Source organism: Choristoneura fumiferana, chromosome 17 (assembly GCF_025370935.1).
Source record: "Choristoneura fumiferana chromosome 17, NRCan_CFum_1, whole genome shotgun sequence".
Lineage (NCBI taxonomy): Eukaryota > Metazoa > Arthropoda > Insecta > Lepidoptera > Tortricidae > Choristoneura > Choristoneura fumiferana.
The window spans coordinates 5,385,860-5,413,400 of record NC_133488.1 but is presented as its reverse complement, the minus strand read 5'-3'; the positions used below and the strand labels follow the sequence as shown (position 1 = coordinate 5,413,400).

Sequence of the window (27,541 nt, the reverse complement as noted above, 5' to 3'; positions counted from 1 at the left end):
CACTTTCAGAAAAAGAAGCAGAGAGTATAGTATAGTACCAATTCTTTCAAAGTCAAATTGGATGAAGGGGTACCCTGGATGGGGCTTTTCTATAGTGTGTTTTAGCAGTAGAGTTTTTTTTCTTTGTAATTAACTACCCTTACTTATTTATCTAGTTAGTTGAATTTGCAATCTCCATCCAGTTGCTTAACGAGACGTTTAACATATCCTTAGCAGGTGCGCATTCTGCTTTAATTTTTTCTCTCGCGCCTCCAATTTATTCGCCTTATTAACAGGTTACCTTGCAAATACCGCCATTTATCCCCATACCTAGTTAGTAGATATAATGGTAAATGGATGGAAAACACTAGCCCTCCATAAAGATTAATAATACAGATACAGATCAAAGCTAGCCGCTTGAAAGAAGCAGCTTGCGTAGTATCTCCGCTTGTCGGTGATTATAAGACTGTAATATCGTTAATAGTAATGCACTATTATTTACTTCTAGGAAAACTTAATAAAGGCACTCGGGTATCCTAAGTGATCAGTTTTTTTTTATAAAAAAGTCCTTCCAGGGGATAAGTCTAGTGCGCTTCAAATGAGTGAGCCGTCACTTTGTATGGCAGATTGATTAACAAAACAATGTGCTCGTTTTAATTGCATTCTGCACCGGTTTTTTTTGACTAATTAATTGCGAATATAACGCTGCTCCACTGCTTATGTCCACGTAAAATGCTGCCTTCATCCCTAAACTTAGTCGAACAACCAAAAAGCAATCTCAAACTCAACTCAAACTCAGTCTTTGTGGCGCTAAATTTTGTGATAAGATCTTAAAAAGTATGAACGTTCAACATTTACCCTGTTAGGGCACAGGAATATTATACAGGGTGTCCCAGAAGTACCACGTCACAGTGACACCAGAGGTAGGCCAGCTCAAGAGGAACCTAACCAACCTAACATGACCCCAGTAAAAGTTGCACGGTTTTCGAGTTATTACCGAAATAAAGATTTTTGGGGATACTCCCCTTTGTCTTGACATTTTTAGTACCAGCATCGACTTGGAAAGCTTTTAATAACAGTTTTTTATGTGTATCGAATCATGAATGGTTACTTCAGAAGTGCAGTGTGTTATTTTGTCAGTAACTACCGTAAAATGCTGAAAAAAACTTAATTAATCTTGATTTAAGTTGTCTCAAAAATAAAAAAATCAACTTTAACAATCTGCCATGAAAAAAATTTACTAGAAACGAAACAAAAAAATAACGCCAATAAATTAGACATGTTATGCAGATTCAGAAATGGTATGACACATGTATCTCACTCCAAAAACATTAGACATTCTTATCACTTTAGCGAAGCCCTATCGAACCAACTTAAAACTTGAACTCCGAAAGCAGTCCCTGCTAAGTGGTACAAAAATGCTGTGTATAGCGATAGCTCATCTATTATCTGATACAATTATTTTGCCAAATGCACGAAGGTTAAATATTAATATTTGTCTCCCTTTTCAAAGCTAGGACCGGACTCTAAAGAACCGGATATAACCTAACCAAAAAAAAGTTGGAAAATCCCCAACTTTGTCACTTCAAAGTTCAATATTTCAAAAGTGGCTGAAACGATTTTGATAGAATATGTCTTAAAACCATCGCTAGAAAACCTGCTTTCAAATAATAAAAAAACGCATTCAATTCGGTTTACACGTTTAAGAGCTACGGTGCCACAGACAGACAGACAGACATAGCGGTCAAACTTATAACACCCTTCTTTTTGCGTGGGTGGTTAAAAACAGGTTTATCTTTCATTAATTTATTGGAATGTTAAAACTTTCCCCCATGGACTCTGATGCACAAAAAACATCGTTTAATCAAATTTCGGCTCAATTTTCGTAAACTGACTTCCGATATGGTGCGGGCCGCGTCGAATACTCGTTGCCGCAATCCTTCTTCAGAGCGTATTGGTTTCGCGTAAACTTTGTCTTTTAAACATCCCCAATAAAAAAAATGTAGTGGGTTTAGATCCGGGAACGCGGTGGCCATAAAATTGATCCCAATCGACCAATCCATCTCTCAGGGAATGTTTCGCTGAGGTGCTCACGGACTAGCCGAGCGTAATGTGCCAGAAACCATCTTGTTGGTAACACATGGTTCGTGTCAGTGCCAACGGTACATCTTCTAATAAACCAGGCAGGTCGTTTTGCAAAAACTGTAAATAGTTTCTACCATTAAGAATAGGAGGCAACTCGACCGGTCCCACAATTTGTCCATTAAGAATTCCAGTCCACAAATTAATTTTGAATTGGTATTGGGACCGATCTTCTCGTTCTTCATGTGTCTGTGTTGGTTTTCTGTCTGCCAGCTATGGACGTTATGTAAATTGAAATATCCATCCCTTTTGCAAGCCGATTCTTCAGTCCACAATATTTCATTGAAATAAATCGGGTTTTAGAATATTTTTAATAGGCTTACGTTTGGCCTCAATCTCCCTGATGAAGGCGAAGATGAGGCTTAAGATGATACACGTTTGTCTAGAAGGTGTCTGTTCACTTTGACCTTAAAGATGTCCAGATTATAGCGTTAACCAAATAATATTATCTAACGTTTTAAACTTTCGTGATTTTCATTCATATTCATAATACCACCGACGGGACTTATCACGCTTACACACACGAGTAATATTTACCTCGACGTTTCGGCAACATTACAGTGGCTGTGGTCACGAGTAGACTGAAGTGTGGGGTGTCAAGTCTGCTAGCAGCGCGAGTCCTTCGAACTACCCTGTATTTTTGCAGTGTGGAGGAGGAGGAACTGAATGAACACACATTTCTAGTATAAACGTAGCTATCATAAGGTCGCGGGTGAGCAAAGTAGGTGATTGTTTCAGTTCATTAATATGAACCTCGGCAAAGTAACGCCTGATTCAATAAATTAGTAGGTAATGTAACATGTTTTTACTTAACAGTGACGGCTTGCGGCATCAGCAAAGTGATAAGAATGCCTAATGTTATTTCAGTAAGATACATGTGTCATACCATTTCTGAATCTGCATAACATGTCTAATTTATTGGCGTTATTTGTTTGTTTTGTTTCTAGTAATTTTTTTTCATGGCAGATGGTTAAAGTTGAAATTCTTATTTTTGAGACAACTTAAATCAAGATTAATAAAGTTTTTTTCATCATTTTACGGTAGTTACTGACAAAATAACACACTGCACTTCCCGAAGTAACTATTCACAATTCGATACACATAAAACACTGTTATTAAAAGCTTGCCAAGTCGATGCTGGTACTAAAAATGTCAAGACAAAGGGGAGTATCCCCAAAAATCTTTATTTCGGTAATAACTCGAAAACCGTGCAACTTTTACTGGGGTCATGTTAGGGTGGTTAGGTTCCTCTTGAGCTGGCCTACCTCTGGTATCACTGTGACGTGGTACTTCTGGGGACACCCTGTATACAAATAATTAGTAAATTCTCTCTTAAAATTAAAATTAAGAATTTTCCATAATAAAAATTAATAACAACAATAATAATATAACCTAACCATAATAATGTAACCCTACTTCATCATACCCTGAGACAAATTACACAAAATTAAGATATAATATATAAAACCCACTAATTTAAATTAAATTGTATTTGGACATTACATTTTTTTTTTCAGACTGCATCAAATTATATTAAATTCAATCAAATTATTAGGTCATTTTAAAAATATTAAATTACAGTAAGTACATTAAATAATATAAAATTTAATTTAATTTTAATAAGTCAAATTAAGTTAAGATTGTTTTTTTGGAATCTTTTTGTATTTTTTATTTCAATTCCAAATTTTTTTTTTTTTGCAATCGCTTACACCATAGCTTCCCCACTTTCAAGTGGTTGATGGTAATCTCACATCATCCCCATCAAAAGCTCGTAGAAAGTTATCGTTGAGCAATAGACAGAGATAGAGTTTGCAATGTCTGTAGACGTAACTTTATGATCTGTAAATTTAAGTAACCGGCCAGGACAAATCTAGCCTAGGAAGTGGAAATATATAAGGCATAATTGATGACCATATAGGCTTTGCAAAGCGCCTAATTGGAAGAAAATAACTTTGGCTCGAGGTGCTCTGTTGAAAGGAAACTCCAATCCTTGAGCAGCTGGCAATAGCTCGAAATCGCAGCGTAGCAAAATCTCAAATGGGATAATATTTCAAGATGTTCCTTTTCTCCTGTTACGGGATGTCAAAACGCAATGATGAATGAGACAAGAGATATCGCTTGGAGAAAATAAGTACACATCTTAGACAATAATACAATACATTACGATGACTCTTTATTGAACACCACTTAGTAGGAAAAATATTTATAAAACCGGAAGGTCATTCAGAGAGGAAGTCTCTGTACCCTGCAGTGGGACGCTATATATTAAAAACAAAATGAATTAAATTACTTTATCAACAATATACTGTTACTATTCGTTGTAATCAAAGCAAGCTAATATCCGCAAACAAATCCTTTGGCTAAGCTATGATTAAAGGCTAATAGAAACCATCTTTAACCCTCCAAACTAAAACATAAATTAAGTATTAATAGCTGTTTATATTGTCTATAGATAGCGTTATAAATCTAACACAGCATAACTGTTTCGTCGTTGAATGCATACACATACATATTCATCCACGAACACCGAGCGAATCCAAGCACCGCATCTCATACAGAGCTCTTACTATGTTTAGACGATTGACCATGTTTTATGTTAGTAATTATTGTTCTATTTATAGCATAAAGATTAGAAGAAAGAAATCTAAGCGCCAGTAATCAAAAGTCACCTTAAATTATCATCTCTTTAGTTTTTCTATAACGAATTTGCTTTAAGTGTCAAAAAATATTGGACATGTATTTTTCTTTTGTCAATTGAACAAAAAAATCAGAAAGATGAAGCGCGTCACGATAGATTACTTTTTTCCCAGGAAACTACCCAATTAGCCTCAAAACATTAAATTCCAAAAGCAATCAACTAAAGACTTTGCAGAGATAAAGCTTCTCGAAATGAAGAAATACATAAATCCAGTGGTAAGGGCTTGAGATTCCGCGCATCCTGCCTTCGAACAACCGCATTCCTGCGTGGGGCCTATTGAGATATTTCTAACTGAACAAAAATTATTAGTGCAAGAAATTAAAGCATGGAGAAACCGTAGGAGCATGGAATTGTTGATACAGACTCACTTGTAGATAGTAGTTTAATAATATAAACTTTGTTGCATTGGAATTATAGTCTTTTTTGAAAGCTATTTACAACGTGTAAAATCAAACAAAATGACAAGATACTTATCGTAAAGAATTCAGCGTTACAGGAACGGGAATAGTTAGTAGTTGAATCAAAACCGACTAGTCACTCAGTAAACATGAGAGATACGACTTCTCGATTGAACAAAAAACTTTTCACGATCTAATTAAATTGAAAGGCAGTCTGTTCGGATGAGAGCGGAATGCGGCCGCTGTTGAAATATTGATTAAGCTTGCTGTTTTACTTCTCACTCGGCCGGCATACCACACGAGATGCATCTGGTTAAACAACTGTTTAAGACCCGCTAACTTTCCGAACGTGATAATTCCTCCACTCTTAATACTAAAAAGGTGTCGCCAGTTGCGACACAAAAATCTTTTGGTTACCACCTATGCAGCTGGTTGACACCCAACGACACACACGACGTTGAGCCAAGGCTGTTTATTTACACAATGAATTGAAACGGTACATTTCGTGAGTTCGAAACCGCTGAATGTTTGTGGAAAGCCAGCACGCGTTGTAATCAATAAGCATTGATGGAACGCTGTTATGATTAAATGACAATAACGGACCTTTCAGAGTCAAGAGCGTTAAACGAACGGCATTGTAACATGTGACATTTAATGTCGCCTACACAATCGAAAAGGGTATCCCGACGCTCGCTCAAGGCGGATAAAGATCCTCGCTTGCGCTGAGTAAGACGCGAGACCATAAAAAAACATCCAAAGCCGGTCAGGTAGTCGGCCTTTTGTGGCCATTGTTGCCTAACGACCCGATGAATAGTCGATTCTCCACCGAACAGGTGGCGCTTTGAGATCAAATCATCACCACCGCTCACTTCCTTAGTTTATTTTGCGCTTTTAGGAGTTCATCGAACGCATTTCATTATTCAAATGTTATTCGAGCGGCGTGAAAGCGCGACGATAACCCCGATGGGCCGACGTGAACAGCATCGCTGATAAACTGCCGCGTACCTAGATTTTGTTCAGTAATTCGGCCCGCAATCAAATGCAACCTTTAACGCAACGCAGGAAAGGCTATCGGATAACGTAATCTAGGCGCCGACATCCGAGACGGATCGCCCAGCTCATTTACATTATATCGATGCGAAAGCGACACGGCCTGAAGAATGATTCCGAGCTAACGTTGATCAAACACCGCTATTGAATTACATTACTGAAGCGGAGTGCCAGTAGGAATAACTAGCGGTACGCCCGAGCGAATTCCTGTGCTCGTGTAACCCCGCGGCATCGCAAGGCGAGCAGAACAGAGAAAGAGCAATTTTCCGAGGAAGTGTTCTCAACTGGTTACCGACTATTTACGACCGCTATCATACCGCTAACGAATTATCGTTTGTTGCGAGTTTTACACCGTTGGAATTTGTAAACGATTGTACCGCTATCTTCGGTGTGGCTTTTCGGATACATAAAATATGTAGCTGCTATAAAAGTCTTCGAAATTGTTTTGAGTCTGGGCATGATAGTTGCACGGTAGATGGTGCGATAGTGCAGAACGCTACTCGACCCAGAGCCGCCGCACTCTCGCATTCCGATGGAAATTGCCCGCGGCTGCAGCGAGATTGCTGGCGCCTCGCTTAATTACGCACCGACGAGGACATCCATTACTGGAGATAATTCAATGCAATTAGAGGATGAGTCGTGCGTGATCCGATAGTGATAACGCGAATGGCCCGTGTCCGTGTCCTAGCGTCTGTTTAGCATTCCATACGACGCCTGTGATCTTGCCAGCGATTCGCATTCGCATCGCCTTTTAAAGATGGCTTAAGTTTCAAGTGCTTAAATGTTTATGGAAATATTCGCTTGGAAATTGTGAAGCCTAAGTGTATTCACCGACGTTTATTGCGACAACAGCTTAGCTTGGCTTCAAATAAAATCACAAACGGAATTACTGCAGTAATGGCACCTACCTAATAGGTGCTAACTGGGGTAATTGATGTAAATACAAATCCGAAAGAGATTACGGTAATCTTAAAAGCGGTCCAATTCAAATCGGACAGGTGATAAATAGTCGAATAGCGGCATTGGAATGCCAACAAGGCCGCACCACAGCCTTGCCGTTTCCGCATCATCCAATCAGCACGAAGCATAGAAACCGGACTTTGCCGCAAACATTATTAAAGTAATAAACTATTAGATAAAACGGGCCCCGACAGCGTGTGAAGCGCCGGGAGAAAGCCGCTGTCGCAACGCCTTATTACCATCTCGGAATTTTGACTACAGCTGTAAAAGACTAACGATTAGAAATTACTTTTAATCACGGTTCGAACATTTAAACAAGTTTCGGTTTGCAGCCTCGACCGAAATCGTGGTTGCGATGAATCATTGTTTGTTTTGAAACGAGCGCTTCTGTTTTAAGAATTATTGCTACTGGATCTATTTTAAGGAACCTTTTGTGTTAATCAAAGCTCGCTCTCAAAAGGAATTAAAGATCATAATACAGTTGTAAAACGTAGGGGAATCTATTCCCGTTTTAGTTCAAGAAAACAAAGTTTATAGACGCTAATGCTAAGAGATAGTTCTACAATAAAAGAAAAGTAAGTGCAGCTGATATTGATCCTATGAAACGAACAATTTCAACACTATAGCAATTTTCACAATCTAACGCTAGATCTAAATTGATTCGGAATGAGCGAAATGCTTCAGAAACATTGCTTGATAATCCCTTCCTAAATGAAATCGGGAGGACGTTGCTAGCGAAGCGAACTATCTTCCAATGTGATCTAGCCACGATTCCTAAGAACATTTCAATCTCGTTGTACTAAAACCGGTCACAAACTGATGCGTATCTATTGAGGAGAACTAAAACAACCACGGAGCTGATGGCATTGGAAATGTGCAATTTATTAAAACCAGCATTGCATGCGCTAAATCGTTCAGTTTTTGTTCATCTGAATCTTAATCAGCGGTCCTGCATCACTAAAATTCTTGAGAGAAAAACAACTAAGAACTTAATGAGGACCTACTTAAAAGCAAGACATTAAACCTTAATTTAGAGCCCCGACTTTTACGCATTCCGGTAATGTCTTCGTTTTGCGTATATTGTAAATCTGGGAAGCTAATTGGAATTAGATAGCTTTGGTATAAATAAACATGACTGCTCCATCCGTAAAGTCACTCTACTTATTGGAACTGTTTTTTTTCTTACTCTAATTTGAGTCACATTATTGGGCAAAGGCCTCTCCTGTTTTGCTCCACCCTCGCTTCCAGATCATCCATCTCCGCTTCCGTCTGCCTCTATTACGATATCCATCGCTAGATACACATTCCGGGAACAATTTTAACCCAAACTTCTGAATTCATTCGGCAGACATGTCCAGCCCAGAACCGAACCAAACGGAAAAAAGTCTCACAGTTCTATTTCCTACTTAAATCACGTTCAACATCCGACTTTGGTTAACCGATTAGGGACGCAAAGCAAGAAGCGTTAACACCTCATTGAGCCGTGACACGCGGCGTCACGTGGCAAGTGAGACGGATTGCTCTCCCCCTGGATTAACAAACAAACGATTGCGCAGACGTCCTTCGTGACAGATGTGTCGGGAACATGTCGTTATCAACCAATCATTATCATTTGAACCTATATTTAAATAACCTGAACGCAAACGCAATATATTATTTGATTAATAACCTAGAGCTTACTTTTTACAGATGAGACATAATTTATTTTTTGTTTATTAGAGTCAATATGAGACTTTATCACAACATTAGCCTTTCCCGCATTTGGGCATCCTTCCATAAACTTTTTAAAAACGTTTATGCACTGAAGATAAAAAGCACTTTCCTTTATCTTCCAGCATTTTATCCCAGACTTACGGAACGTCTCCGACTCATTAGTTGTTTTGTCCCGCTCTTACCTCGCTTCGCCCCACTCGCTCTCGTCTCCGGGGGCCATTTATCAATTCCAAATAACATGCCGGGACCTTTTCTCTTCTGTTTATTTGTTTTTTATTTACGTTATCCTTCGGTGTTCTTTTATACCTTCCTTTTTGACTCGAAATTGATTGTAAAGCCGGCCTAATGGCAGCCGTATTCTAATGTAAGATGCATTGATAAGCCTTTCTACGGATAATTAGTTAATGTTTTCCCATACATAGTTAACATCAACTTAGATCGACGATCCAGAAATAAATGGGGACAATAAAGCGATAAAATTAATTGTGGATACGAAATCTTAAGATAAACACTGTAAAGTTAATGGCGGTAATAGAACTCCGCTTAATAATAAACGTACAGCACTGCAATTAATGAAAGCAATTTTGCGTGCAAAAGCCATTAAAGTTCGCTATTAAAAGTTTCCAATTTCCCCTGCGCGGGAGCTCGGTTAATAACGCCTTAGTCTTTTTGTGTGGCTGAAACAACTTTTTATTCTTGATTATTTATTTATCGAAGCACAACCCGGCCCTCCGACATGTGACTTGATTCAGGTCTTATTTTTTGCTCAACTCGAAACGACTTCGATACTTTCATCGCAGCGCCCAAATTCTCCTTCCTTTTCCAGATGAAATGCTCTCCATTTTATTTCAGTAATTCTCTAATTGCCGTTCAGAATTTGATTACTTAGTCGTGTTTGTTAAGGTTCGGGTTTTTATCTGGATTCTTTATCGATGTCCCACAGTTGCGCACCGTCAGCGACCGAGTCACTAATCATCCGAAAATTAGACTTATAAAAACACGATTCCGTGAACGAAAGAGATATTCTTGAGTTGCTTGCCTCGAGGGGGGTCTTCCTCGCGTTTCCTCGGCCCTCGCCCGAGAGCAAATAAAGCGGCGTCCCTCTGAAATTAATTTCGTTTTGTTTCATCGTCTGGAGCCGAAGCATTTACATTGAATGCGGTCGGAGGCTGCCCGCTCGTAGGATATTTATGTAGGGGTTCGTGAAGTATGACGTGCGCATTATTCATACACGATACACGGCCGGGTGTATGTTTATTTTTGCCAGTTCATCGGCTTGTCGACCGGCTCCCTGCTGCCGAAAGCTTTTTACTGTTCCAATTCCAAACTATCGTTCTCATTCCATATACAATTTTAATCGGCTATTGCTATTAGGTTATCTATAAAGAGTACCGAGACCGAGATAGACGAAATCGTTACGCTGAAAAGTACAGCTTCCACAGATCGTGGAGTAAATCGAAAGCTATCAAACTTTATGACAGTGTCAGGCGCCGTACTGTCGAACATCATGATTGCCTTCGCGGAATAAACATAGTATAGCACTTGCAACTACACTAAATCGTTTAACTATCCGTAAAATCTATCCATTATCTGTTACGAATGTTTCACAGATAATTTTGTTGCGTGCCAATTTAACTATAACATTATATTGACGCGATAAATTTGCGGTTAAAAGTTACATCTTCCTGTAATAATAAAGTTGTTTGTGGATGCCTTCGTTGCAAATAAACAATGTCTACGGTATTGTGAGTCATAAATATAAGAAAACAGGCCCTCCAATGCTATAAAAACCAACGCGTACAGTCTCAGGCTCGCAAATGACGTATTGTCTTAGCTCGATTTAATATGAGCGCTCGTTTCGCTCTCACCGCTCGAGCCCACATCCTCGATATAAACAGCCATTTTCTTGTAGAACAACCAACTTATTCTCTACACTACAATGAATGAACTTTTACACAAACCCAATTTCATCATCATCCTAATCGATATACGTTCCACTGCTGATCACACACAGGCCTCCTTTCGAAATGAGAGGGCTTGGGCCATAGTTCCCAACCGGGCCCAGTACGGATTAGGAACTTCACACACACCATTGAATTGCTTCGCAGGTTTGTGCAGGTTTCCTCAGGATGTTTTCCTTAACCGTAAAGCTCGTGTAAATTTCAAATGTAATTTTGCACATGAATTTGAAAAAACTCAGAGGTGCGACCCGGGGTTGAACCCACGATCCTCTCCTTGAGCTTTCAAACCCAATTTAACAATAATAAAATCTTTTATTTCGAACATGATCCACAGAGCTTAGTAAAATACAACAAAAATATATGTGGTGTTAGTAAATTTAGACTAAAAATTGCAGGAAAAAGAAAACATACGACATAAGGTAATTACAGTTACAAGGGACTACAGCTCGCTGTAACACCTGCAAATACGACTAATGTGATGGTGACACATTAGTCGTATTTGCAGGCCAAGCAATAAGGTTGAATTAATTTTATACTAACTATATTTTTTCTTTTCAGACCTAAAACCCGAGAGTGACTCCGATGGCGTCCGATGTTACTGCAACACGGCGCAGTGTGTCAGCACGGGTTACATGTGCCGTTCGGTGCGGGGCGGCGGTTGTTACAGCGAGCTGCAAGCGCCGCGCCGTCACCACGCCAGCCACGGCTGCTTGCAACACCTAGCCGACACGTAAGTCCATCCATTCCATTATTGGCCAAATACGACGGCGCTGGACGAATCAGCGCTGGAGTGTTTGACGCTTAGCATTATGCTGTGCCAGTGTCGAATTCACAACCGCAATGACACATACTATCCTTCGTTTTGTCTATTTGTACTTAATATGGTTGTCTCGTGTCGTGAATAAATTTATTTTCTTTTCTTTCTTTCTTTCAAATATCTAGGCTCCGAATACTTCTTTGTCCCGTTCGGTGTTGAGACCCTTGGTCCGTACGCGGAATTCTAGTGCTTTGCTTGCGGTTAGTAGACGTCACAGGGGACCTAAGAGCTGGCAGCTTCTTCAGACAAAGAGTTAGCTTAGCTATTCAAAGAGGGAACGCTGCACGAATCTTCAGAACCTTGCCTTTGTTTTAGTTTTTTTTTTCGTGTTTATATTATAAGTTTAGATAGCGTAACAGTTGCTGCAACAGTTGCAGCGCTCCACGTGGAAGCATGTTGCATGAATTTGACGTTTGGCGTTCTTTTTATATGATTATAAAACGTATTGATAATGACCAAACAGAATAAATCACGTACTGCCTAATAATAATGTTGTCGAATACAAATTCAACAATTTGACCTCTCATAGAAAGTATAAATTAGTTTCCTAATGACACCATAAATCCGAAACTATTATTAGCTTATAAACTCTGGCTTTAGGGTATTGTAAAAGCACACGGACGGCAGTAATTTATGGACGACAACAACCGCGGCCACACATCAATCAGCTCCGGGCCTCAAGCTGTTGCAATCACAGTGATACTGCAACACAAATCATCAATATAGCAGAGAAAAGTCTTAACAACTTAAACTTCACCATACAGCTTTAAAAGTGTTCACACGTCATTAGAGTTTTTCCAATGACGTTTGTGTCATTGCACCAAACTAGTTTGCCTAAAAATGTATCAAGATAATACTAGTAGACTTATCATTAGATACGTTATCTTTATGCATGTCGAATAACAGACAGAATCTTAGTACAATGAAATTAATCAAGTTATCTTGACCATTCCTGATGTCGGTATAACATCAATAACTTTTTACTGAACTAATTAGAAAAGGGAGACAACCCTGATTGTTTTATTGCAATCACGCTACATTGTATATGTACATGACATGATTCGATTCTTCCTCCGAGTTCCACTTAAATGATTTTATCGTTGCTAATTACAGGCCGTCCAATTAATTTGCCTGACATAGGATAAAAAATGGCACCCGTAAAAGTCGTGCGGTAGCATTCCTAAATTTATATGACAACATTCTAAATTTTCGTTTTAACGCGTCGATTTTATTCAAATGTACACAAATTTGATAGCGGTCTTGGCTGCAACTGTAGTTCTTTTCACTGTACAGTGTGTGTGTGTGTCTTGGCTATCAACGTGGAATTAATTAATATTAACTATACGTTGCGTTGTACATGTGAAATGCATTGTCATCCATCAATTCTGCTTATCACGCTCTCGTGCTCGACTCACTAATACTGGAGATAGGTACAAGGCGAGTACCCTCAATCAATTTGTCTTCTGACCATTCCCAAATTACACTACGGCTTTTTAATCTCTAGAGTCTCGTAATAAGACAATTTGGACTTAATTTGATTGAATACCATCAGCAATTATTATTGTTCTGTGTCTAACATTAATACAACGAGCTTTATTATTCGATATTTTGTAACAGGATCTGACTGTTCATGTTCAAGAAATCAATATAGTTTTTTTTTTTTATTAAACAGTTTGTGTGTTCTCTCTAACAGTAATAGCGTTTTGAATTATTAATTACTCATTCCGACGAAGGCACGCCGTAGGTTTTTATGCACTGAAATTACCCGCTCAGTTGATTATCTTATTTGGATCGGGCTGCCGCTCGGAACCTGTTCCAAGTTTCAACTCCGGCGCATGCCCGCTTTTATTTGCTTTAACATTTTTTTTTTACCTTTTTGGCAATCTCGTCCATTATCTCCGCTAACGATCGGCGGGTCTTCGTTAACATTTCGATTTTCAATTTGAAATTCTTGCGTATAAATGGCAATTCGTGCTTATCCAACCCAACCACAATAAAGTTGTAGAAATAGTGTGTTTGTATATATCATTTCTTTGTTATTACAATTATACCTATGGACGTAGCCGTTTTGGCAATATCATAACTTCAACCAAATAATCTGGCAAACTTTGACACGTTAACTATTTTAAACTCATTACTATCCTAATCCAAAATAGGAGAAAAGAGAAATCTTTGAAATTAAAGTAAACATAACGAATAATAACGATTGTAGAAAAACTAAATGCTCAAAGCATCTTCAAGAACATCCTTCCCACCCATTTCTTCGCAAACCGCATCCTATCTCTGTCGGCTCTACAGCCACCGGCTGTAAAAGTTATCTCAAGTCAAGACCACCATACATTAATTTAAAATTACATTGACGTTGGTTGTAGTCGTTGAATCTTTGTCCCCGTTGATAACTGACTGCTGGGTTAAGTCGGAGGTCGGGATCCCAGATAGCGACCACAGCTGCGCGGCCGCCGACCCGTTGCTTTAAATCTGCTTCATGATAATATTGATTCCTCTCGAAGCTTTTTAGCTAACGTAGGTTACAGAAAAGTTGTCTATACTTATACAGTGAAAATGTTTCATTAGATGAGATGAGAAGCTTCAGAATCGCCTTTGTTGCAATGAGGAGATACTGTTCCTGCTAGAAAAATAATTGTCGTTTATTGCTAAAGAGGACTTATGCTTGTAGTTACTAGTTGCGTTGTTATCATCATATTACGTGACTGAATTATGCAAAAGCTCTTATTAAATGGTATTCGGATTTAAAATGTATCAAGTTTGTTATGATGATTTATTATTTTGATGACCGATGTCACAAGCAGGATCTAGGTAGGTATATATCTAATATTTATTTAGATTAGCCTGTTATCAATACTTTCATGGAAATTCATATCTCTATCGACATATGACGTCATACTTATTTTCTTCCAAATTTCTAACCTAGCTATTTGATTTTTAGCTTGACTTGTATGTATATTTTCTGTTATCTCTGATGATTGATTTTGACCAACTTGACTAAAATCATACTGCTATATTCCTATACATTTCACCGTATTTACATATCTATCATGCTTCTTAAAAACTTTACATTGCTTTTTTCGTATTTGGTGATTTTCAATCATTATAGCAGTTATTTACTCACACTCCTGAGAACCCACTAAGTTGTTGCGCAAGGAATACTAAAGCTCCTTTGTCTCTTGAGCAATCTCATTATGTCTTACATTTTCGGGTGCTCTGGAACGGCATTTAAGATTTTAATTGGCGCTATTCTCGTTAAACTGTTTACTTTACTCTTATCTCTTGCACTTTTAATGTTTTCTTTGCGGCTGCGATACGTTATCTACATGAATCGAGCTCTTAATGAGAAGTTAATATTTTCTCTTTGCAAATATGCCGCTCGCTTCTTAGTCAATAGGCCTTGTAGTGGAACTGGGACCATTAAAACCATGAAAGAATGTAATTGTAAAAACGTAACAAGCTATTGAACAATGGATTTTTCTGTCATTATTATAATCCTAGCCAAGATAAATTGTAATCTTAAATGCTTACGAAAACATTATATCTTCCTTCTATTTATTTATGAGAGCAGACCATCCAATCAATTATAAATCGATCAACATATATCGACAACCAGTTTTTAATTTTACATCTCAAGAAAAGATAAAAACTTTTCGAGATCTTTTTGCATTTCAGTCCACATATCGTATAAAAGACTGTTCCAATCACGTCGGCCTCTCGCAATCATGAAATTATTAAAAAAAAAACTATGTTCCTGCCTTTTTAATGTTTACTCATGCATCCTTTTATTGTCTACGTTCCGATACAGTTTTTTAACTTTGCATGTTCTCAGATGATTTGAGGCCGCAGGGTCTGCATTAGTTTCGCTGTCTTTTTGGGTCCCGATTTTATTTAACGTTGGCGTTGATCCTTTTGCATCGCTTGTTTCTTATGGTTTGTGGTCTCGATCAATTTGCTAATCAATCGCACAACGTTTATCAGTTTTCAGTAAAGCGTTAAGCATTTTTTAGTTTTTTGTTGAATTGAGTGTAACATTGTGTGTGTTTTATTATTCAGTCATTATTTTTACTTTTTAATTAATTGTATGGCTTTATAATGCTACTAATATTATAAATGCGAAAGTTACTAAGGGGCTGTTTCATCTCTATTTGTTTTGTTCAAATAGACGGAGACGGCATCACATTTAACCGTCAGTTAACACTAATCAACGGATGGTGAAACAGCCCCTAAATCTGCGGGATTTATATGAAGTTTGGTTGGATTTCGAGAATAACCCAAAGGCTACATTTTATTTCGATATTCCCACGGGATCGGAATGTAAGCACGCAAGAGTCTGAAATCTCAGCGGCATAGTTTTAAAGCAAAAAAGCGGGCTAAAGTCATGAAATTTTGCATGGGTGTTCTTCACTCAATGAATGAAGACCAAGATTTAAAATTTGGGAATTTAGTGCAATCCCAGAATAATCAATTCAATTCAAACCGAAGGGTTATCGTGAGAGAAGCTACGACTAAAGGCTAGTTAACTATAAAACATGTTAACCATTTGGAAGGCACTTTAACAATTGCGGCTGGCCCATTGTTTTTATCCTGCTGTCACCAAAGTAATTTTAGTTCAAGTGACAACAGACAAGCTATTAAACCTTGTAAACATGTTACAAGGCAGACAGCCCGTCACTAATTAAATATACATTTATATTATACGGTACATAGTTCAGTAATTTAAATTATCTTTTTTATCAATCTTAGTTTCGAAGTTCCTTTTGATGACTCAACAGAAAACTTACCAACTCAAGTTTGTTTGTTAATAAATGACTTTAAAAACACTGGTTTTTGTTCGCATTTATGAGAAATACATCGAAAGACGTCCAGTGTTGAACAACGTCACCTATAGCTGTCGCAACTTTTGTGATGCCATCGGTCCGTCTCTGAAGTCTGCTAATACTGCGTCTTCCAGTTCGAAATCATCATTTGAGAACCTTTCTGACTCAACGGTTATCTTTTCTGCAAGCGTTATAGCATCACATTGCCACTTCAACTTGTCAATTATGTCGATTCTGTTCTTCGGCAAATTTCCGTATTCTGGAAGCACAAAGAAACTCCGAACATTGTGCCCTCCATAGTTCAGTGCGTGACTATGAGCCTGTTCTATTAAGCCTATAATTATATTTCAGGTCAGCCAGCACGCCATCTATTTCATCCTTGATATCCAAATTGATCCCAAGTCCCCTAGGGTCTGATTAATTTCGCCTTGCGATATTCAATATTCGGTTACAAATATGTTCACAAGTAGATGATTCTCAAGAACAAAAAAAAAATTAAATGGGCGAAAATATTAGAAAATTACAAAAATGTTAGTATTGCTATAAAGCTACGGCTAGTTTTTGGCTATTCATCAAAACTGTTTCTTTTACTGCAGATAGGTACTCAAGTTTCAAATTCAGCATGTTTTTTTTTTTCAAGTTTCGATGTGATGTGAATTTCAAAAACAGATTCGGGACGAGTTTTTTTACTATCCCAAAATACAATTTCTCCAGCCACAATGCCCAGTCACATCTCAATGCTAACCGCCGCCCATTGTTTTATTTGTTCAACGGCCTATCTCCGAGGATCATCTGTATCTTGATTAATCGTACCTCGGGACCTTATGTTGATTAAAAACTTACTGGTATTTAGTTCTGATGTCTTTAAATACCCCGTCATTTTTAGATGGGAATAGCTGGCATTTTTATCGTAACTCATTGCTTGTTTATGTTTATGTGTGTTGAACTTAATATAGGTAAAAACTTAACTACAGCCCCTCATGCATCTAGAACTTAATGTCATTATGCTTTACTTAAGTTTTTTCCTATTGCATGAATGGGGACCTTTAATTGATGAACGTGCCATTTTATTTGGAAACAATAATAATCTGACTGTAATGTGCCATCAAAGATTTCCTTAGTCTTTGCATAAAACTATTAATGAAGTACAGATGTACATAATGTAGTGAATAATCCAATGCCATCGTATTTTGGCGGAAAAGTTCGTAATTATCTTACTTTCTCAACTATCTAATTGAATGAACAAATATGCAATAAGTTGAAATTACCTTCATTGATCAACAATTCAGTTTAAGTTGAGTCATCAAAACTCAAGGGTCGTAAAACCAACTAAAATTTGCTTTCAGTGACTGAAGCTAATTGAGAAAGAAGAAAGAACACGGTAATAAGAACGTGGTAGGAACCCTTTAGTTTTGGGATAAGAAATTATACTACAGATGTTTGTTACATGAGAATCACAAGGAAAACATTTTCCACAGCTCCCATTCAGGCTTGTACACATTTATATCTAAAGTAAATCGTATAATTTTACAAGCTAAAACACTGAACCTTATCCTCTGTACTCGTATGTATTAAAACATAGTCTGACACAGATTAGGTCACAAGTCAACATTCCAACAACAAATATTTGTGGCGTCGTCGGTTGCTGATACAAAAGCTATCGTGAACGCCGTCATCTCAAATATTTAAATACTTTTAACAAGAAACAAACTAGGGGTTGCGGTTCCCATGAGAACATCAGTGGTTTGGATTTCAAATTAATTGAAACTGAAAATAATGAATGAGGGTATTCAAATTTATAATTAAGCATATCTAGAATTTTAGGAACAAGAATAATTTTTTATCTGTCTCTTTTGAATTCAAACTTTTTTTCACCAAATTTAATGTCAATCCAACCACTAGAAGTGGATCAACATTATCTTGCAAGACTTGAAACAAACAAATAAATATGCGAGGTGAAGTTAATAAAAACTTTTAAAAAAAAAACGGCCAAGAGCGTGTCGCACACGCCCAGGATAGGGTTTCGTACACACATACATATAATCAGGCCTCTTTCCCGTAGGGGTAGGCAGAGACCACTTCTTTCCACTTGCTACGATCCTTACATACTTGTTTCTGTTGATCCTTACATAGGGTTTCGTAGCCATTACGAAAGAATCAAATAATATTTTTCTAAGGATTTCGTATTGTGCAAGTGTGCAGGTACTGAATCTTTCAAGTTTAGGTATATTTTATACCTTAGGCTGCTATTTACTCTTAAACTACTAATAATTTTCAAGCAATCTTAGCCGCTATAATTTTCCTTGTAAACCATACATACCATTCTGATTTTTTTTCAAATTTTTCCACCCAACAGTTTAGATTTTAGAAGGGGAGGGACGCTCGATTTCAATGAAAATTTGCACTTTAAAGTTGAATATTTCGCAAACAGATCACTGAATAGAAAAAATGTCTTAGCAACCCCCAGTGGTTTTAAAAGACCTATCCAACGATACCCCACAATATAGGGTTAGTCGAGAAAAAAACTTTGTCGGCGGGACTGATATGTATATTCATGTCAAATTACAGCTTTCTAGTACTAACGGTCTCTGAGCTTACCCGCCGATAGACAGACAGACAGACGGACAGACAGATGGACAGACATGGCGAAACTATAAGGGTTCCTAGTTGACTACGGAACCCTAACAAATACTACTTACTATACTCTAGTGAGAACTGCTTAGGGACTTAGTGATTGTCAAGTAAATAAGATTACACGCTTACTTCTGTTGGTTTGCTTTATTATGTAAATAAAATAATACTCAAGCAGTCAAAATTGATATCTGAACATGTGCTGCCAGTTCAATTTACTCGTAGCTTAAAGGCAATGGTGTTAATGTTAATGTTAACACAATGCAATCATTAAATAAGAAACCCTTTACTTATACACGTTTATTTATTACGTATGATACGACACGACACTGAAAGTATTAATTTATGTCTGCAAAAACCTAAGGAATCATTGCCTCACGTCATAAATATTGAACAACAACTAAAGGCATTAAACGATAATCATTGCTTACGTGATGACAAAAAAAAACTGGTTACATTTTCGTCTCTTGACGTAGCTATGGCCACGGCATACAAATTAAGAGTTTCGTTGTTGCAAACCGCTCACGGACTCTGTTCTCACGCCGACGTTGATAAATTAAATAATTTGGACACTTCAAATAAGCAATTGTTTCGTTTTTTCATGCCTTGACAATTACTATAATCGCTTTGTGCATTGTGGGTTTTACTTAGCCGCCTACATGGTAACAAGAAACGTGGGATTTATTATGTTACTTTTCATCTAACACGATATATATACGAGAAAGTTCACATACTTGTGGTTCGGAGAGCTTTTTGTCTCGCGCGTTCTACGGTCCTTGAAAAAGTACGCGAACTTGGGTGATAGAAGACAAGAGTGAAAAACCCCGCCATTCCATAAGTTCGCGGCCTTTGATAGAAATTTTAATTAGTCCACAAATAAAGAATATTACGAAATTATTGGCCCTGTTTTTCCTTGTTAGTACTTAAATGTAAGAAAATACTGGCAGACTTAAGTTCTAGATACAATTACATCTCCGTCTAATACGTTAATCATTAACGGTTAATGTCTTAGGCATGAGAATGGGTTAGAATTAGTAGTGTTTGACGTTCACACCAGTAGCAACCATCATATATATCTACAAGCCTAGATCACATTCACCATCTCTTTCTACCATCATCACACCGTGTGATAGAAAGAATTGGCGAAAGCGGTTGTGATTCCAAGAGGGTGTTAGACAATAAGGCATCTGTTTGACACTTAATGAGCATTACGAGTACTTTAAACTTAATTAATTTCCTATCTTATCCATTCCAGGACAGAAGAAGCGGTGTCGCGCTGCCAGAACTCGCCTTCGGCGTACAGTCGTCCACCATCCCGGGACTCGCTGCTGCTGTGCTGCTTTAGAGATCTATGCAACCATGAGGACAGCCCGCTGGCGAAGGCCAGGCTGAATCTGACTCATGACTCAGGTAATTAGAACATACAGACTTTTAAATCTCTGTGACAGTGCTAGGTTACACACAAAAGAGTATTTCTCCAACGCTATCGTTGGCACGTAGGTAGTAACATAGTAAAATAGAACAAGTAAGTTCACTACGAACAAAAGTACATCGCGTGGCTTAAATGTGTGCGCGCCGGTTGGCGCCGGTACGAACGCACCCGCCACACGCACACATTGATAATTTAAGGAGGATTAAATTTTCTTTAGTCAAGGCTGCGCTGTAGAGGTGAGACGTACTAGGCAAAACGCGGACTGAGTCTTGCGAGTACGCATCCACAAAAAGACTAGATCCAAAGACTAGGTCCACGAGTATCTACGAGTACCTACTTAACTCAATTGACTCATAGCGTAATCAAAAAAAGCGCAACAGAGGCCCTTTGCAGAGGCCGTATTGTCTAACTTGCTGACGTTCGCGATCGTAAATACTCCCCATCTCTTTCTAGCCTCGTGCTATATAGTGTGACAGAAAGAAGTGGTGAAAACGATTGTGATTCCAAGTAACTTAGACAATAAGGCCTCTAGCTTAAAACAAAACAAACCCAAGATCCGCAAGAATTTCAAACTTTGCAAGTACAGGTGTCTTTCTGATCCTAAAACATCCATTCCAAAAAACGTACTTAAAAATAATCAAATGCGGATCTAAAAAAACCTTGCACCGAATGACGCAATTTGATAAGTACCCACTTAGAATAATAGAACAGTTTACATAAGATACGCTAAACAATATCTTTGTTCGCGGAAACGGGAATTATTATTGAAATTTATTGAAAACGCGATAGCTCGGGGAATTGTTTTATACGAGATGCGATATGAAATATTCCACGGCGGTAAATCTTTGTTGTGACAATATTCACATGATTGTCCGACGCCTGACAGTTGGTTGAGCTATGAATCAACTTTGCATAACTTGGGTCTTCGATCTTCGTTATAAAATAATACTTAATAGTTTTGTGTTTGTTTAGATCTGCAAGAAAAATTGTGTAAGTCGCATGACTTCGCTAACATTATTTAAAGTTTTTCATATTTTTAAAATTAATTTTACTATAATGTTACTGTACAAAAAATAAAATTTATTAAAAATAAAAAATAAAATTGCTAAAAGTGGGTCCGAAGCGGTAACGTTTCGTGTGCTCTGCCTACCCCATTTGAGAATACAGGCGTGATGTTTGTGTGTGTTACTGTACATTTAGCCGATATGTTGGACTTCAGTAAAGTTCAGTGATCGTCACCTCAAATGCTCTGGTGAAAGAACTTTGCAGGCAAGGACGATGAAGAAGGACGAATGTTGCGAATTTCATTTAAGGTTGCTCGACTAGACAAAATATTCTAGACTCATTTTGCTATAGGTATCTTGTATATAACGCATTCACTTTTGTTAAAAGAGGTGTCCTATAATCTCCATTATCGCTCAGATAATAGACAGAAGCATACAACAGAACAGCCAACCACAGCTTTGCTACTTACGACGGCGAGCTATATTCAAATTGCGCACATAAACACTACTTCCTAGCTATAATTATGCAACTACGTGAGCGTGATGCATTTGCCCGCCTAATTGGCCATGGCTTGTATGCGGCGAACGTTAAATAATGGGGTGCGTTTTGGGTCACTGTAATTTCATAGTTGATGGTTCTGACAATGTAAGTTATAAGCCCGTGTGCTTCCGCGCCGTTGGGTGGCATTTCTGGACTGTCGCTTCTGGAACTGTAATAGAATTTAAAAAACCTTGCGTGCAGTTGCTTGGTACAATTTGTGTTCGCTGGAACACAACTACGGGTGTGTTATTACTTACAGAAGCATTATTCAGCGACACAGCGACAGATAAACTAGGTTTTTGTTCAGTTCTCTTGTATTTATTGTACTTATGCTTATAAATAAGTAAAGATACCGGCGCGTCGTGCATGGTTAGATACTGACTGATGTATATCGATATACCACTCTATGTGGTAATGCTGTACAAGAAACACTTTTAGCTTCCTTAAGAAGCTATGGTGGCTTATTGGTTTGATCTGTAGACTCTCAAGCAGAGGCTCGTGGACTCAAACTCTGAACTTGTCGGAATTACCACTTGCCTAACAGGGCAAGGACGATGAAGAAAGATGAATTTTGCGAATTTCGCATAGTAAGAGATCTTGACCGGTGGTCACGGGCATAAATTAGTCAGTCTATAAATAGGTGTCACTGTCCTAATAGTAGCCTTGTTTAATTTCATGCCATTTGCAATATGGAGAGCCGCGCGTCATCTATTTAGGCATTAGAATGTAGAGCAATGGGACAGCCAACTTAAACAGAGACAGATAAAAAAAGATTAACAGACTCAAACTTATAGTTTTTCAATGAAGTAATCAATACAAGTAGCGCAAATAACTCGAATATTCACTTCTAACAATCAATTGGCAACGAACACGGCACGCATAAGCCACATGTGATACGAACAAACGGTAGCTTTATATTATCAGCTCATAAAACACTGGCCTGTCAGCCACCGCTCCCAAGAACCATTATCACCAAATAAAATTGCAACTAAAATTCTAAGAAACTGCATCCATAGGCGAATTCGTGTGTTCAACTACCAAGAATACTGATGAAGCGATGACCTGACTTCGCAGCTTCGCTTAAAGATACGACTTAAATGATACCTACTCTCTAAAGAAAGAAAGATGAGTTTTCAACAGTAGAATAGTCGTTATATTGAATGGATACGAGTAATAGGTATCGAGTAACAATTGCATTCTTTATGACAATTGAGACTGCGTTGTTCGAGATATAGGTGATAAGTACCTAATTAAAGCGTACACCGATGACAGTTCTGGCCTCTTTAGAGGTATGCGGTAGGTACTTTCTACATTATCTCGCATCCATATTGCTCTGACCATAATATGAGTTATACCTAGTGCCATCCACGAAGACGCGTGATTTTGTCAAAATTAGCCATTAATGATATTGTAATAAAACCACGGCACGCGTCATCGTGAATGACTCTACCTATAATGTATTGTTACAACAGTACTAAGAGGAGTAGAAATATGGTCGTGGTTAATATTTTCACTCTCCCGCGATCAATGACCACGCGTTTTTTCGCACGACTGTAGTTTTTGGGAAATAGAGCTGAACAATGTAAAGTAACTTTGATTGGAGACCTTTTTTTTGAAAATTTACCCGGCAAAGTCAGGGCGAGTTACTATTGGGAAATAAATGGCTACGTCGGGTTTCTTCGTATCGTAACCCTTCTCAGGAGAGGTCTTTTTCCGAACAAGCTTTATTATCACACGACAATATGGTTTCATATTCATAGTCTCGACAAAACAAAGGCTGCTTTAACCAACTGACATGTGAAGTGGGAAACATCGTTTTCTAAAATAAGACTATTTGGCTATGTAGGTATTAATACACCTACTTATGTACGATGTGCAGAACGTAAATAATCCTATTAACTGATCATGTGTTTGTCTATACATTTCTATGCGCAGATGGTGTGCCTTAGAACACCTAACGTCAATCGCGATTTGTGCATCATACTTTCACGTGCTTCTTCCGCAATATCAGTAAGCTCAAAATAAGAGGGCTTTGGCTGTTAGCTCCCTCGTGGGCCTGGCGCGCGTTGGGAACTTCATACACACCCCCTTTGCATTAATACGCAGGTGTTAGTTTCCTTCACTGAAAAGCTCATGGTAAATTTGAAATGAAATTAACTCAATAGATACGAACCCACTAGCAGCAGCATTGCAGCTTCTAGTCTTCTAACTGTGATTTAATATTGACCAGAAAACTTTATATTCCAGAAGGCAACACGATAGCCAGCGACTGCGGCGCCGGCTACAACAGCGAGGTGTGGTTCAAGGCAGCCACCATAGCTGTGCCTGTCTGCGGCGCCATCATACTATTCCTGCTGGTCGCTGTTGCTGTGAGGCTCCTGAAAGCTGATGCTTTACTACACGCTGATAGAAAGCTCAGGTATGGATCTTTTTTTTTTTATACTTTCATAGTGAACATCATCATCAGCCGGAAGACGTCCACTGCTGAACAAAGGCCTCCCCCTTAGAACGCCACAATGAACTCGCCACTTGCGTCCACCGTTTGCTCGCAGTCCACCTAGTGGGAAGCCTGCCAACGCTTCGTCTTTCGGTTCGTGGTCGCCACTCGACCTGATACACTTGATAGTAAACATGCTCATTTCGAAATAGGTCACTTGATAGTAAGCATGCCCATTTTGAAATAGGTGTGTGCAAAGGATGGCCTTATGCCTGTTATAAACGCGTGTATACACTCAGTCTTATACACGCCTGACACTTGCGTTCATACAGAGATACTTTGTACCGTGTAAAGTGTCGTTGTATAAACATAGCTTTATGGAAGATTATACAGTACAATATAGAAGGAAACCCAATGCTTAGATACCATTGATTTATATAGCAAAGTCAGTCCCGTTACTCTTTTAAAGTTAAAGATAGAAGCATGTCGGGACGACTTGATCCTCCTTAGATAAAAATAATGAATTCATGAAACATCTCATAAGTAATGCTAACTTGCATTCAGAACGGTTTCAACAGGTCAGAATAGACATTTCCTTTGTGAAAATCAAATCTTTGTTCATCCTAATAATGCTTTTGGCTTACTTAGTCATAGTTATTCGGCTGTTGGGACACTTGAGACTGGTGGAACAATCATGAGATGCGAATTCTTATCAATATAGTGACGAGTCGTGAGAAATAATTGTTATCATTTTTTAGTTGTTGGATTAGAAACTAAATTGACGATAACACGCTTTTAATGTCACAATGATAGCACATTTTTCTATTGCCTCTTCTTTCAAATGTTTCTAATAATAGCGGTTGGATAATGTTGGTTTAAATCACGGTTTGAGAAAACACATTATCATCGATTGACGTCTTTTGTTTAATCTTATCACTTGTATTTTACATTTGACAGCACATCGATACTTCTTAAATGAAAGTTTGTGAATATTTTGGATGTTTGTTTGTTACTCGATCATGCAATAACAGATGGACGATGAAACTTCGCTTCTCTGGCAAAGTTGTCCTATTGGACAGAAGCCGATAAAAAAAAATCTTAGCGTACAGTTATACATACAATGATCTGGAAAGAGATAATTAATATACGTAATGCGTTCCTGTCAGATAATATTTTAACTTTAGACAAGAATTGAAGTCACTGTCTTTTGGACAGTAACTCCAACACTCTTGTGTTGAATTACCGCGGTATTTAAGATGACGAGTAAACTTTAAGCTTTAAAAATGTTACCATGATCTTTTTTCAGGCCAAACCCTAAGACATAAATACTTCTTGTGAATAACTAAAATGACTATCACTTCACTTTCATTCTATTTGGATTTTTTCGAGAGAAGCTAGTTCAGGCAAACGAATAGCCGAAGCTTTTCGACACAGTGACTATGAATCAGTATCAGTAAAGATTTTACAATTTTAATAACGTTACGTTTCTTCTTTTCCAGAGGGGGCTACATGTCACCGCTAGCGCAGCACAACTCTGAAGACGTCAAAAAAGTGTGGGTCGGTAACTCGTCGGCGCCTCTCTTGATGACCCCTGGGGGTTGCCTCGTGGCCGTGGAAAGGGCCCAACTGGTGGACATGCCGTGCCAACCAATCTGTGATATCCAGCGATAGGGTAGTGAAATCTCTGGGCCGCGCCGTTCCACATGCCCTCTTTACTTGCGGAAAAAATCGCGCATGTAGCATTACATTGCGGTGCTCGATAGATTAACTTGTAGCTCGTTAGTTCGACTACACCGCAATGTAAAGAACATTTCGCGATTTTTCGTGCTTGTGTAATTGGGCGATAGGATTTGATTATGGTCTGAGTGGACAGGAATAGAATAGCGAGTTTCTCGGAATGTTTCAAGGAAATTTTATGCTGAATGTGAGACATGTTTGCGTATTCTTATACTTGGGTTGTTCTGTGTTTGATGAAAAGAAAAATACGTGTAATTTTTTTTAAAGAAAACTTGTTCAAATTGTAAGTCTTTTTTTCATTTCGATCAGATATACACCTAATGTTTTACGTGTTCAATATCTTTTGCTATAGAATTAACGACTTTTATAACTCATGTTGTAGTAAAATTGTAGTAGTCTCTTCTTTTCAACGGAATGATTTGTTTCCTACATAAATATATAATTAGTATTCCCTTATTGCCGTTTTTACTATTTCATTGCAAAATCCCCTCCACAAAAATGAATTGATCTCAAAAATTGTAGATACACACGATAGGACGGCGCGGCCCGCACGTACCAAAACAATTGTATATTTATCATTTAATACTTTATATATGCGCTTTGTGTTCCTTATATTTTAATCTAATGTACCCTTTAGGTTAAAGAACCATCCAGATTTGACATTTTTGTTGACTCGCACGCTTTTTCAACTGATGTGCGAGAGAAACGAAAGTTCAATTTAGAGAAACTTCAAAAGTTTTTATTTCAATTTGATGCAATTTGTAATTTATAACTAAAGCTCTCGCATTTATGTATTAAAAAATGCATGTGAAATATTTTCGAGCTATGTAGTCGTACTCTTATTAAAAAAAAAAAAATTGTTACGTACTTATCACAATAAATATTGTTGACAAAATATAGTGCATTAATGAGTGATCAAAGTGAATAAACAACGTACACAATATTTCGTCAATGATTGATTGGCTTTCATCCATCGATTGTTCTGCCTCCACATTTTTCACGCGCGCAACCACAATTACATTTATCATCTATTTCGATCGCCATCTAAGGCACTTGTCCCACCGACGACGATGAGCGAGAAGCGAGCAGAGCGAGTAACTAGAAACGAGTGGGCGAGCAGCGAGAAGCGAGTGTAGTTTTGTCGCTCGGCTGTAAGCGAGTGTTCGCGTGCGACGGGCGATTACTCGCTCCACTCGACTCGCTCGTGCGGGGCGG

At 38.2% G+C, this 27,541-nt stretch overlaps 1 protein-coding gene across 1 annotated transcript in view; it reads left to right on the top strand.

The window, feature by feature from the left end:
* LOC141436829 (BMP and activin membrane-bound inhibitor homolog) overlaps positions 1-27,112 on the top strand; it is a 73,146-nt gene extending 46,034 nt beyond the window's left edge. Inside the window, exons 2-5 of the mRNA XM_074099907.1 lie at positions 11,460-11,631; positions 20,431-20,585; positions 24,400-24,571; positions 26,089-27,112. Of these exons, the coding sequence (XP_073956008.1) occupies positions 11,460-11,631; positions 20,431-20,585; positions 24,400-24,571; positions 26,089-26,260 (671 nt within the window). The 3' untranslated portion in view covers positions 26,261-27,112. The remainder of the gene's footprint in view (positions 1-11,459; positions 11,632-20,430; positions 20,586-24,399; positions 24,572-26,088) is intronic.
* Positions 27,113-27,541: the final 429 nt, after the last annotated feature.